Source organism: Uloborus diversus, chromosome 5, assembly GCF_026930045.1.
Source record: "Uloborus diversus isolate 005 chromosome 5, Udiv.v.3.1, whole genome shotgun sequence".
NCBI lineage: Eukaryota > Metazoa > Arthropoda > Arachnida > Araneae > Uloboridae > Uloborus > Uloborus diversus.
The window spans coordinates 36,784,233-36,799,154 of NC_072735.1; the positions used below are offsets into that span (position 1 = coordinate 36,784,233).

Here is a 14,922-nt window from a genome sequence, read left to right on the forward strand (position 1 = left end):
ATCACTCGTAAGAACTTTATTATTAAACTTATCAGAGTTTATCTTAATTTGTTGAAGGTTTTAGAAAATAAAGATCTTTAGTCAGGCAATAGAATACAGAAAAAGAGAAATTCTAATACTTTAAAACAGTAGTGCCCAACATAGGACCCGCAAAACTAATCCATGCAACCCACTGCTTCTGTTCAGTGTCATGAATCAAACATGTTCTGAAATTTCTGTACCTATTACCGTATTTTCGGGAATAAGCGCCGCGGCGCATACAAGAAAAAAAAATACAAAAATTGCCGGTGCGGTGCATATAACGGGTGCGGCGAGTACAGTGTTTTTTTTTTTTCAAGTTTAAAAAAAAGTTGAAAATGTTGCTAACAGATGGCACCACATCGTTTGCTTTCATTTTGCGAAATCCTTCGCCCTTGGGCAACAAGTAAAATAAAGAGGGGAGAGGGAAGGTGAGTCAGCGATTGCACGTGTTTCACTGAGGAGAGAAATGTTGATCCATGTGCGCGAGCAAGTCTTATCGCGTCGGAGCGAAGGGACAGGAAATCCTTCGACCTTGGGTGACAAGTAAAACAAAGAGGGGGAAGGGAAGGTGAGTCAGCGATTGCACATGTTTCACTGAGGAGAGAAACGCTGATACACGTGGGCAGGCAAGCCTTATCGTGTCAGAGCGAAGGGGTCAGATAGAGGGAGCAGCAAAAGTACTAGTAAGAGAGAGGGATGGATGTCCAGTTTGTAAAAGGAATTTACCACCTCCCTCACAAAAATGGGTTGCTTGGTCAAGCAACCTAATGGGAAACTTGTCTCCTAGCTCTAATTTTATTATTCACTCACTTCGTCGTGTTGCATCTTTTGCTGTCGTTCGTGCGTTCTTGGCTTATCTTTTTTTCCGGAATTTGTTCAGAGTTGCTTTTGAAATGGCTCCTAAGCAATTGAAAAGTTATACTGCAGCCCTTAAGTTTAAGGTGATAAAGGCAGAAGCAATTGGGAATCGCTTTGCTGCCAGAGTTTGGCATTGACGAGAGATGCGTTTGCCGTTGGAAATCGGATAAATTAACCATCGAAAGTGATGGCCAATCGAGGGATGCCGAAGGCAAAAAGTGCAAAATGGGGATTTTTGAAAATATTTTATTGTTGTTAATTAAAAATACTAACGAAAAATTAAAAAATACTTTTTATTTACATTTAATCTAGCTTTCTTTACTACTAATTGTGCTTTTAAGTTGTTTAATGCTGGGTGCGCACTTATGGAAGGTGCGGCCCTTACACCGGGTGCGGCGCATACATTAAAAAACTTTTTCCTTGGTGAATATATTTCGATGCGGCGCTTATACCTTGTACGGCCCTTATTCCCAAAAATACGGTAATTTATATGCATTTGAAAAAGTGCAAATAATTAAACAAAGCAAGTATACTTTTGAATCAGAAGATTGATTCATTACTAAATGGTTTTTTCAAAAAAGATCTGATTTAGAAACATAAAAAACTAAAATATGTGGCTTTACTTTAAAGAACCAAAATACTGTCAAATAACGTGGATGATTAAATGCACTGTTGACACTAAAAGGCAACTTTTGAAGCAAATTTACTGAAACTTAGTGATGACTCATTCAACCTTTGTCCCATTCAATATCATTCTGCCTGTTTATAAATAAAATATCAGACATTTAAGCATCATCATATTCGTTTCCCTGCATTTTTACTTTACTTAAATTTATATGATGAAGACAAATAAGAATAGTTTAGTTTTTTAAGTGTATACTTTAATTTTTTCCATTACGAGTAAGTGCTTCAATGAGGCTGTGGAATTCATGTAGACATTTTGCTAATGCTCATTTCCAAAAATTATCAAGTTTGAGCTCTTCAACTAACGAGGTCATGAAACTTTTCACTGAAGTCATGAAAAAGTCATTGAATTTTTCCATCCAAATAGAGTATGAACCATGTTCTATGGACATCAATTTGTTCTCAAATAACTGCCGCACCCTGTACGCTCTGTCTAAAACTATTTTGATGACACTGTGTGGCAACACTTCAGACATGTACTTTTATTGTGTGACGTGACGGCTTTCCTGAGGCAAGTTAAGTTTTTCTTATGATCAGTTATAAATATGTCTCGTCAGCTGCAAGTAGCGTCCAAATTGAAAATGGATACAGTGATTCGTTTTTTGTGGACAAAAAAGTGCAACTCACTGAAATTTTGAGGCAGTTGCATGAAGTGTATGGTGAACTAGCAATATCGCGCCAAGCTATCGGGAAATGGTGCAACGTGCTTGAGAATTGACATACAGATATTAACGACACATAGCATGGGGGAAGACCAAGTATAGGTGGGTAGTTCCGAATCACGTTCCTTATAGCAAAAACTGATCACCTCCTTATTTTCATGTTTTTTTCCATGAAACAAGAACTTTCAAAGCTACCATAATATTCGGATGACAAAGTGAAAGCTGCAACCCAATAATGGTTATTGGACATTCGACGGAATTTCTTTGCAGAAGGCACCAAAAACTTGTACCATCTCTTGACAAATACTTAAATAACGGAGGTAGTTATGTTGAAATGTAAATTTTGAATGAAACTTTAAGATACCAATCAAGTTATTGTAGAATTTCAATCCTTTTATTGTTTTCTTGAGCAGTGCAACTAACATTTTGACTGACCCTCATATATTGTCTTGGAAGCTCGTTATTGAGGAAATGTAGAACATCTGTCTGATAATGGGGGACGCCCCATGTTTTTGGAAAAAAAACAACTATATATAAGACTTCCTGCATTAAAAAAGGTTCACTTATCAAATATTTAGGAAACAAAACTTGTACAGTTTCTTTCTCCAGTAAAGTCAAGGCCGTCGCTAGGTTTTTTTGGGGGGGGGGGGGAGGCTCATAAATTTTCGACGAAAAATCACCAGTTATGGTTTTTGAAGCATATTTCGCATTGGTACACATATGGCGAGGGGGAGGGGGCAAAGCAGGAAAGAATGAAAAAATTAGGAAGAAAACGGGAGAGGGGAGCAGTGGCAAGCAATACTACTTGTTTTAATTTTTTCTTTTTGACAATAATTTTACTGAATCACCAAAAGTTAAAGTTATTTTATTAAAATACTAGCAGTACCCGCCTAGCGATGCCCGTGCTAAAAATTTAATGGAAGTCCGTTGAATGAAAAAAATCGACGCCCCCTCCCCCTCCGATGTGAAATGATCATTTTTCTTTGTATAAAATGTGTACACACCTTTTCCAAAAAGAAAAAAATTAAAGTTGCTTTGGAATTTAAAACTTTTTGTCAAATTATTGAATTAGATTTACAATTGCTGTAAAACTCTATTTAGTGAGTGAAGTGGTTTTTACTTCAATTTAAAATATTTCACCAAATAAACTAAACAAGACATCAAATAATATCTTCCAAAAGTAAAAATAATTCTGCAACTCTATTGTTTATCTCTAAACTCGCCCAACAACCACGCTATCATAATCCATCCAACGGAAAAAACATCCCGTGGGACATTCAAAAATCATCGTCAGAAAAAAAGAAGAAAATGTGATACATTTCACTCGGATACAAACAAATCAAAAGTTTCTTTTTTTTTCAAAACCAATTGCCAAAACAATGAATTACATTTACGGTTGCTTTAAAACAATAATCCTAGTCTGAACTGCTCAGCATCTAATGCGCCAAGTGATCATCCTGCCAGAACCCAGCCCTTTTGCGAGTGAAGCAGATGTTTTTACTTTGGCAATAATAAATGTTTTGCCAAACAAACAAAAAAGTATAAAATCACATTAACAGTAGCTTTCAAATCTTTATATATTAAGAGCTGCGTCGCCTGGTCTACCTTGAAAATAAAAATTGTGTCAGCGGAAAATTCTACCCTTTTCAATGATATATAATATTAATATGTGCAAGCAATTTTTCACTCCCATATTCGGGAATTCCAATATCTAAATTGGAATTTTAAAAAATATTTATCAGATTTTTTCGAATTATAGTCTATGTCACTCAGTAAGAAAGCACCTTACATATAGTAGAGGAATTTTTCAAATAGGTGCAGTGGTTTCCGGAGATTACCTCGAACATATAAACACACAAAAATCTGCCCTCTCTCTTTATAATATTAGTATAGATGAGCCAATGTTTTCTCAGATAATTTAAATTTATTTTGAAAATATCATTTAATAAAAGTTCAATAATGTACAAGTTTTGTTGGTTCAGAAAAAATGTGTTGTGGATCTAAATGTTGCTATTGCCAAAGATACCAATAGCCGCGTTCATAACGCACTTTTCGAGCCGGTAAATCTTTGCTCTGGCTCCACAAAAAACCGATTGAAAAATTCCCCGTTTCCATGTAAAAAGAGGTTCTCCCATTGTACCAGAGAAAGCGGTTTTTACCCAGCATCCTTAGCGACTAGTAGACAAACTTGTTTCGCCTAATACATTCTGAGTAAAAACACCGCTCTCACTCCGGAAGCTAGCAGGAGTAGAAAGATTCCACATTAACCCCGCAAATAACCGGAATGCGGTGAAAAGCAGGTTTTTTCCGGGGTCGAAAATGTCCATGGAAACGGCCCTACTGATATGAAGAGCTTTAATTGACCCTCAAGTTGGACATGAGAAAGGAATGTGCACCACCAATCAATTTTCATGAGCTCTGAGGGCCAAAAGCGCTCAAATGATTGTTTGTAAGGGAGGGGCAGAACTAGAAGTATTTTTAATATTTTGATATACATGTGCCTAACTTGACACTAGGTTTAGTATCTCATTTTAGATGCAATTTCAAAAAAATTCTTTTAAAAAATGCAATTGCAGTCTATATTTGGTAGTAACGTTAGGGAAAGGGTTTAGTTTATCGGACGTTCCTGTGGAAATTATTGAGGTTTGAAAAATGCATTTGGGACTGACTCCGGAAAATTTTGCTGTTGTAGTTTTATAAATGCAATTTTGTGATACATGTTGACATGTTACCGAAGAAGTTGGTTGCTCTAACTCGGAAATTTTTTGAAGTTATAAGGCCTATGCTTGATGGCGTGTGGGAAGGAGAGAAGGTTAAAGGGGTTCTCAAATTTTTGACTAATTCTCAAGTTTTTCAAGTTCAGTAAAATTTGTTTTTTGCAATTTTTTTTAATAGCAAGTAAAACTTTGAAAATTAAGCTTTGAAATTACGGCCTTGAGTAAAGTCAATGTTGTTGCTGTATTGGTAAAATGTTTCTTTAACAAGCCTACCAAGCCTTGGCCAAAATTGTCACAAAACTTGCACACTTCTCGATACACCTCGCCAATTCTTGAATCCCCCAAGGTGCTGCGGCACCCAGTTTGAGAACTCTTACTCCAGAGGCATTAAAGGAATTTTAAAAAAAGTTGATAAACATTTTATAAAAAGGAGAAACATAGTTTTTTGCACCTTAGGAAAGCTAAGGTGACACATGTTATCTATAGGATGGTCAGGTGTGCATCTACCATTTTAAGATAAGGATGCAGTAGTTTTCCAAAAGGTTGTTTCTCGAAACTTATTGGTTGCTTATGAATGGAATGGGGGCATACTTCGGTCATTTGAATTTTCAAAGTCTATAGTTCATTTCAGCAACTAAAAAATAGTTTTAAAATTGCACTCAGATTTCATTAACGATTAGGACATTCAATCTATTTTTGCAGCTAAACCAGAAGTAAAAGTTGTTTAGAAAAAATTATTAAGAACCTTATCCTGGCAAATCTTTTTTTTTCTCATAAGGTGACTCTCCTTCATAGGCGGATTTAGGCCGAAATATTTGGGGGTGCAATAATAACAGGGATCTGGGGAGGGGGGGTATTCCCGGAATAACAAGGCAGTGGCGAAATCAGAAATTAATTTTAGGGCGGGACACACTTTTAAATCTAAAAAACGCGATGTAAACCATATTTAGTAAGATTAGGGGATGGCAATTCTTAGCATTTCAAACTGCAGAAAAAGTCTTAAACGAAAGTCGATATTAGAAGCAATGGGTGAATCTAGCTACTGGTTTGGAATGGGATTCACACCTAAGAAAAAATTTAATATAGTAGTTTTGAAAACGTAGTTTTACAGTTCTCGGTGATATTTTAGGGCAAGAAAGGTACGTGTGGCACCAAGGCTATTTTTAGAAATTTTAGTCTTATAAATGTGATTATAGTTCATATTTATAGTTTGGGTTAGGAATGAGATTCATAGACTGTCTCCAATCGATTTTTTGAAAAGCAGATGGAAATACGTACCCCCCTCCCCCACGCTACCTCTTTAACTTTTCATAACTGAAGTTCCAAAAATACAACGGAGGACAATCTTTGATGCTGTTACCGGAAGGGGTGTTCTGGAGCTCTTCCCTGGAAAATTTTCGAAATTGAAGTCCTAAAAATGAAGTTCTTCTGCAATACTCCATGGTATTAAAAAAGGTTTCTCTCAGTTAAATATTTCGAAATAGTAGTTTTCAAAACCAAAAGATTAACACTCTTAGATGATATTAGAGAAAGGGGTCGGAGGCCCTTGTTCGAATATTTTCCAAAATTAAAGTCTTAAACACATGAGTGTAAGACCATATTTGGTAACGTTAGGGACACTGCAGTTTTTCAAAACTGAAGCTCCAAAAACGCAAGTTTAAACGATTTTCGATGCATTTAGGTGAATAGAAGGCTTGGAAATTTTGCGAAAATGAAGCCCAAGAAACGAAATTTGAGGTACTCTGTAATAACTTTGGCTAGAGAAAGGGCTTTGGAGAAGAAAAATTTTGAGGTTTAATAGAAAAAATGAAAACGAAATAGAAAAATGAAAAAAAAAAGGAGGGGGGATATGAAAGAAAGAGTATTGTGCGAGGAGGGAGGAGGAGGCACACAATTCGCCACTAATAACCTGAAGCTGTTGAAAAATTTAAATGTCAATATTTCTTTTTGAAAGAAATTAAGATTTTTTCCCAACATTCCTTTTTTTTCGTAAAATAACTGCGTTTTCCCAAAATCAGATCTTTTCTTCTCTTCAATAAAGAATATTATTTAAAAAAACATCTACTCAGCATTTTGTGGGGAGGGTCACCAGTTTTGTGCTCCCTCCCCACTGGATGCACCACTGCAGCAAAATGTCCAAGAGTCCTCCTTCAAAATTTATTGAAAATTTACTTTAAAAATGTTGGTTTTCGGTTGATCTCCGTGTAGATTTTATTGATAAAGTTTCTTGCAATAGTTTTTTTTTTTTTTGACTTTATTAGCCATTGTTGTTAAAAATAGAAGAATTGGTATTGATTTACGAATAAATACCCAATTACAGAACATGCAATTATTCTATACAATAACACAGCACTGAACAATAAATTGCTTGCGAAGTTTCTTTATTTGCATGAAATTATTTATTGTTTTTCTTTTTCCAAATGGATAAAATTAGTTCTTAATCTGAGCACAGTTATGTTTTTCTGGCACTAGCGACGTGTGGTGATTCAAGTAAATTTACTAGTATAGCAGCTATGATTTTTTCCCCTCAACTGCGTTTCTGAGTGAAATATACTAATTTTTTTCAAAACCCAACCAAAAGTTTTGGGGGTGCGGCGCACCCCTTGGCACCCCCGTAAATCCGCCTACGCTCTCCTTAAGATGAATTTGTTTCTAAATGGAAAAATATTATAAGCAGTATGTTTTATATTAAAAATTTAAAGATAAAAGCTTCAGTTTCTCTATATAAGTATGTGTTTATAATAATATGCTGTAAGCAGAATACTATTGATTTTTATCGGTGGTGTTATTGTGTCTTGCATGTTTTTAAACGACATATAAGAGCGACCGACCTCCATTAACGGTAACTTTTTTCAGGAACGAACTGGTCGCTCCATAAAACTTTTACTGTAATTATTTTTTATACTGCTTTATATCCTGTTAATTTGTTTAATCTAAACACCATTTCATTGTCAGACCCAATTCCAAGTGAATAAACATCAGGGCCCAATACAAACTGATTTTAATACCGTTTTTCTGTACCTTCACAAAAATCTTATTTTAAAATCGGAAAAATCAAGTAATAAAAAAAGCAGCTTCACAAAACTAACTTTGAAATCGGCATAGTCGGAAAACAATATTAAAAAATCGAAAGTTTCAAAAAATCCACATTTTAAAATAGAAAACTTGTTTTTCTGTTTAAAACAGTTTACTCACAAAATAAAATATATTAACAATCACTTAGGCAACACCTTTTTGTAGCATTTTAACTCATTTTTAGCTGTTTTTCGCCAGATTGCATTTAAGCAATCTTTAGCATCAGTTTCGGGAGACCATTTTTCTGATGATTTCCGGAATTGTACTCAGTACAAAGCCTATTGGGCTGAGAAACAATAGTATTTTTCCTACCTTTTAGGTTTTTAGCCCCCCCCCCCCAAAAAAAAAATAAACCTATTGTAAATAATAGTAGATGACATTTGCACTTTTCAAACTAATGTGGCTCTAATTTTATTTAACAAAAACTGGAATGTGCCTTTAAAAAATCACAAAATCAATGCTGATAATGAAAAACTTTCACAAAAATACAATACTTTCACAAAAATAGGTAGTGAGAAAAAAAATCCTGGATTGGCCCCTGAATATTGCAATCAGGGGTCCCGCTACAGTCGCATTTTTCACAAAATGCGAAAATGTCTAAATTGCGAAAATGAAGCAAGGCATTTTCGCTTTTTTGCTCAATCATCATCATCATCATAGTTGGCTCGACAGCCCAGGGTGGGCCAAGGCCTTCCTTTGGAGAATCTTCCAAGACGTCCTACTTTTTGCCTGGGTTTTCCAATTTTTAACATTGAGAATATCGAAGTCAGATTCAACAGAATCCAACCATCTCATTTTTGGTTGTCCCCTTCCTCGAATTGTCACAGGTTTTGCAGCAAAAACTTTTTTTACTGGGTTTTCTTCGTTCATTCGAGAGACATGGGCCGCCCAGTTCATTCTCCTAATTTTTATGCATTTTATTATGTCAGGTTCTCTAAACAATCTGTAAATTTCAAAATTGAATCGTCGTCTCCAGACACCGTTCTCATTGATGCCTCCAAAAATGCTTCTTAAAACCTTTCTCTCAAAAATTAATATCTTGTGCTCTCCGGCTTTAGTCAAAGGCCATGTTTCAGAAGCATAACTTAGAACTGGCCTAATAAGAGTCTTATAAACCAAGATCTTTGTTTTTCTTGAAATCAAAGACGATCTGAAGATGGGGCGTAGTCCAAAAAAGGCCTTGTTTGCCAACGTTATTCGGTTCTGTATTTCTGAGATTCTGTCATTTTTGTTGTTAACACAGGACCCAAGGTACGTAAAACTGCTAACGATTTCAAATGAATGAGTACCAATTTCTAAACATGTGTTCCTGTCATTTGGCGAAATTTTTTGTACAGGCATATACTTGGTCTTGGAGTCGTTTATTTTTAGTCCTATTCGACCAGCAGCTATCTCCAAAGATGAAAAAGCCTCTTTCAAGGCTGGTACAGTCCTAGCAATTATATCAATATCATCAGCATAGGCTAAGATCTGAACTGATTTGTAAAAGATGGTGCCCCTAGTGCTCAAATGAGGGGAAAAAATGATCCGTCAGCATGGTGATATTTAACGTAATCGTACTATGAATCTTAGCTAATTTGTTTAACTGCTATTAAGTCCAACAATACTTTGTCTTAACGGGCATTATGTCCTCCTAATAAATATTATTGGAGTTTTAAAAATCAAACTTATGTTGTTTCATTGCTAAGTACAATAACCCTATTTTTTAAATTTCAAATTAAAAACAAAAATAACTACTGTGTATTTATTTCTTTAAAAATGTCATTGGTGAATTTTGAATTTAGCTTTTAACTAGAGATGAAACATACTGAGGCAGTGAAAAAGATATGGAAACATATTCATTAATCATTAACCTTCAACATTTTAACAGTCTACCAAAGCATTTTTCCCAATTTTAGCTTTTTTGCTAAAAAAAACTTTTGATCCTATCCTAAACCCTCATCGTTTTATTGTTAAATAATTGCCTTATTGTTTTCATTATTTGCTGATTGTAAATGCTGGAAATAAAGACTGATGTCTTTTATCCAACTTTTTAAAATATTTCAATTTAATTCGTATTTCCTGATTTTTTTTTTTTTTTTTTTTTTTTTTTTGAGCTGATAACTTGAGCAGATAATGAAGTAAACTGATTAGAGCCGTAAAAAAAAATAATAAGATTCACTAACTCGAAAGCACTCCTACCTCCTACTTTAATTAATTTTGAGCTTTGAACTACAATATGAAGAGCAAGCTGCATATGAGGTGATTTTAATGGTCTTTCTAATGGTACAAAATTTTTGGACAATATCCTAGTTCCTTCACATAGAAAAAACAATTTTATGAAATATTTGGCTCTAAATTTAAAATTTGAGTTTTTGACTTTTTTAACTTTGATCCCCTACATGACCCTCAATAGGTTTTAAAGTATTTTCGTATCGAATTTGGTGAAGACTTGATGTTAACTGGATTTGTATAAAATAAAAATAAAAACATACACATGCACTGTTTCATTTATATATTTTTTTCAATATTTCATTTTTGTTGAAATTTATTTCGAGTTCAAAAAAAATCAAAAAATGTATTGGGTTGTTTCAAAAAATAATAACATTCTTAAAATTTTGAAATCTTTTTTTCAATTAAAACTTCTATGTAGTTGCAGTTTTTCTTCATTTTGTAAATTGAAATAAATCTCAAGAATTTGTGACCTAAAAGCATACGTTTTATTTCAGGAATATCAGGTGAAAAAGTTGAGATAAACCCATTGCCCCCCAAAGGTGCAGCTAAATTATTAAGTAGACAGCAGAAGCCTGCCATTTACTATATGGATTGTATCGCTGCTTGTGAAATAGTGTCTAAAAGATATAGTGAGTATGCAATACTTTCTAAGGAATTTCAAAGTCTGAGAAATCGGCAAATTTTATAGCAGGGGCGGATCCAGACAGAATTCTCGGAGGGGGCCATTTGAAAAAATACGATGCTTTGGAAAAATTTTGAATTTTTGCATTTTTGCCCCAAAAAGGGGTTTTAACTATTCTTGAAATTTTTTCGGAGGGGGCCATGGCCTTCTCCCTGGATCTGCTCATGTGTTATAGTAATTTATATGGCAAAATATGTTTGAGCATTCATTTTAAAAAAGTTTATTTATGTTTTTTTTTTTTCAACGTCTTTTACATTTCAGTTGCTATTAGTTCATTCATAGTCTAGAAAAAAAGTAAATAAAAGAATTTGATCATTAATTAAATGTTTTTCTTTTTTTTTTTAACAAGAAGTGCTCGTTTTTCAATTAATAGAAAGATACGTAACTGAACACAATGGAAGTTTCTGACTTTTCATATCATGAGAGTCTATTTGAGTGCTTATTTAATCATTTGGTCGTTAGCCTCATAGAAGCATGAAAAAGTGCTATTCACTCTAGTTTTTCCTTTATCTTCCTATTTTTGCAGTCGGATTGAATTCAAAAGGCGTTATACTTGCCAACTGCTCACCATCCAGACCGTAGGAATCACAAAAGAGAAACTAACTCTTAACAATTCAGCTTGTTAAGATAACATCACAGAAATTATTTTGGATTCTGTTCTTATTTAGTCATTAGAGGATATGCGTTCCGCATTTGACTCACCCAGGAACATATTAACAATTTGCTTGAAAATCAGACGGCAAACTTCCATTGTTCTAATGTTAAGCTGCAAACTATCATAATATTGCTGGGTCGTAACCAGAAAATAATTTCGGGGAGGGTTAAAAAACTTTCATGCGGAGCTTTGTGCTATTTGTGCTAATGCTCAAGTCGTTCTATTATGAAAGCGTTTTATGCAATAAATATACATATGAAAGACATTTGAGTTTTGGAACATTATTTTTTGGAAATTTTTAAACATAAACAAACATTTAAATGTCTAACCGAACTTTTCTGGGGGGGGGGGGTGACCCCTAAGACCCTTCCATTGTATACGGCCCTGTAATATTGTCATAGTGAATTGACAGGTGTAAGAAATTCAGTGTTTCACTTTTGCCCTTTTACATAGCCACGTTACAATACCTAAACATTGCTTTTATGACTATAGATGCACGAGTTCATAAGTCAAAGAAGTGAGCACCAACTTTAGTATTCATCCTATATATGGATATCTACAAGAATTTTTGCTTTCGTTTTTTGTGTTCACTCTTAACATTCTCGTTGAAATTCAATCTTAATTTTGTCTTTTAATCTCTTTTGAGATTGCTTTTTTACTTATCATTGTAGTCACATATAACTCCCTTTTATTTTTAGATCCAGGTAAATGCATTTTCAAGCTGGTGTATAAAAATGACTCTGAGTTTAAAAAACTCACATTTGAAACAGATACACATGCTGCTCAAGACATAGTGAAGAAAGTGCAAATAATTCTAGAAATGCACTCAAGCAATACATGTAAAGAATACCAGTTATACAGAGAAAAGAAACTTCAGAAAAGAGTTCAGAAATCACAACGCAGTTTCAGCAAATCATGACATTTGCTTCATTGCATGCAAATAATTTCATTTCATTTCCTTTTTTTTCTTTGTCATAAATGAATTTTCATATTCAAATGCAGAAAAATGTAAATATGTTGTTTCTGGTTTTTTTTTCCTATCATAAAATTTAATCATTCTTGCATCATCATCTGTTATTTGGTTATATATATAAATATATATTAGCTGGATTTCTCTTTGTAATCATTTTTCTAATGTTAAATGGAAATTGTTTGAAATTTTTATTAAAATTTTATTTATAAGTTTCTTTTATTTTTAGGTGTTGTTATAAAACGAATTTATAAATATATTTTATGTAATATCCTATATTTACAAGTAACTGCATATTTGTTTAACTTGTGTTAATGATTTAATTAAAAGTTTGAGAAGTGTAGTTTAAATTAAATTTAGAGTAAATTATAATTTAGTTTTTAGATGTGTTAAGTTAAGCAGATGTGTCTCTTGCTATTAAGATGATATTTCGCAAATAACATAGCAGCTATATCAATTTATTAACCCTCCCCCTCTCAACTGTACCAAAGCTACCAATTTTTATTATTGTTATTATTTCATTATTTCACTCACCGTAAAATGGACTCGGGGAGGGGGAATGAAAATACTATTTGAGGCAATGAGAAGCAAAGGGATGTGAGTGCACTTTATAAAGTTTTGAGTCGAATGCCTTTGAAGTTCGGATCTTAGGTAGACTTTCATTGAAGTTGTTTTCTGAATCATGCTGTATAGCAGCACTTACCAGGGCTACTAGTGCCCATCTCTTGTCCCAAAACAGAGATGTTCTACTACTTGCACTGGTTATCTCCTTGGCACTTACATCCCTTTGCTTCTCACTACCTCATTTGTTACCTTGCTTTTTAGCCAATCGATGGCAAGCACATTATAAACATATTTTTTTCACCTTTTGTTTTATGTTATGTTGAATTTGTTGTAAGTAACGACGGAATTAATCTTCCAGTGGGCACAGTTTGTATACCAATGTAAAAGGTTGTGCATGTTTCTCAGATACACTACTGTAAAATATATATTTTCAAGAGATTAAACATCGAAATTATGTTGTAATTAGCTGATATTTAATAAGTACAATTTATTTTACAATTTTTTTAAACGCAAAAACAATGTACAATGACCAAAGAATTATTAAAATTTACATAAAAACAAAATAAATAAAATGATTGCTATTTTGACTACTATTTGCATTTTAAATTTTAAAGACAAAAGTTTCAGTAGAAGACTGTTATAACTCCCACCTTGGGGACCAGAGGTTTTGCATTTTGTAGCTTTTGGCATTATATAGGCCATTTCAAATATTTAGAAAATAATATTCAGAACATATGAATATATATATATGCTCATCAGAATAAATTTTTATTACAATGAGTATTAAAGCTCAAATAATGCAATTAAATATATATGTGGTCGAACCTGTTGATCTCAAACCTGCCTATCTTAAAAATCTCCCTATGTCAAAAATGTTCAATTTCCCTAAATTTTTAGTATAATTTCAATGCTTTTTATCATGTTCATCTCGAATAAATTTTACCAGAAACCTTTAGATCTTGAACTCCAGCTACACTATCATTTTCGAACATGATCCTAGCGATCATTACTAGCAACTTGGGGAAAATACAAATACAAAAGTGACGACCAGCAATAAGCTCTGGGCCCAGCTAGGCTGGTTCTAGTCAATTTACAATCCCCAGTGAAGGTCAATGGCCCTCTTAAAACTATCTACTCTATTGCTCATCACCACCTCTTCCGGTAAGCTGTTCCAAGGTTCAACTACCTGCTAAAATAATAATTTTTCCTAATATCCATGTTAGCCTGAGATTTAAATAGCTTAAAACAATGACCCCTTGTCCTGTTTTCAGTGCTAAACTTCAGCGGCATAACATCTTTCATTTTAATAGATTTAAACAACTGAATCATATCCCCTCGGTCTCTTCTTTCCTCAAAACTGTACATTTTTAGCCTTCTCAGCCTGGAATCATAGTCGAAATGAGAAAGCTCATTTATTAGCCTTGTAGCCCACCTTTGAACCCTTTCCAATACGTTAATACCTTTCTTAAGATAAGGAGACCGAAACTGAACAGCATACTCCAAATGAGGTCTTACCAAACTTCTATATAAGCATTCTTTTATACCAGCTTTCTTATAGTACCACAAAAGGCTTGTGCGGCATGTAATTTGAGGAAAACTATGGACAAGGAGCAAATTTTTTAGGAGTAATATTCACTTAAGAAGCTGAGGGGAAGGGAAAAATTGTTAAACAGTAAAAGAATTCAGGCGAGTTTTGCTTTTGAGTCATTGAAAACAAGTATTTTGTTGTGTTCTGGATTTATTAACATTTTAATGCTTAATTTGTTTCAACTGCAGATAAAATAATAATCTTGACAATTTTGAATGACAGCAATTCAAAG

The 14,922-nt window shown here is 33.8% G+C and overlaps 1 protein-coding gene across 1 annotated transcript in view; it reads left to right on the forward strand.

Annotated features, from left to right (window-relative positions):
* The window catches only part of LOC129222020 (target of rapamycin complex 2 subunit MAPKAP1-like), a 209,363-nt gene extending 196,873 nt beyond the window's left edge, over positions 1-12,490 (forward strand). Inside the window, exons 10-11 of the mRNA XM_054856436.1 lie at positions 10,726-10,860; positions 12,267-12,490. Of these exons, the coding sequence (XP_054712411.1) occupies positions 10,726-10,860; positions 12,267-12,487 (356 nt within the window). The 3' untranslated portion in view covers positions 12,488-12,490. The remainder of the gene's footprint in view (positions 1-10,725; positions 10,861-12,266) is intronic.
* Positions 12,491-14,922: the final 2,432 nt, after the last annotated feature.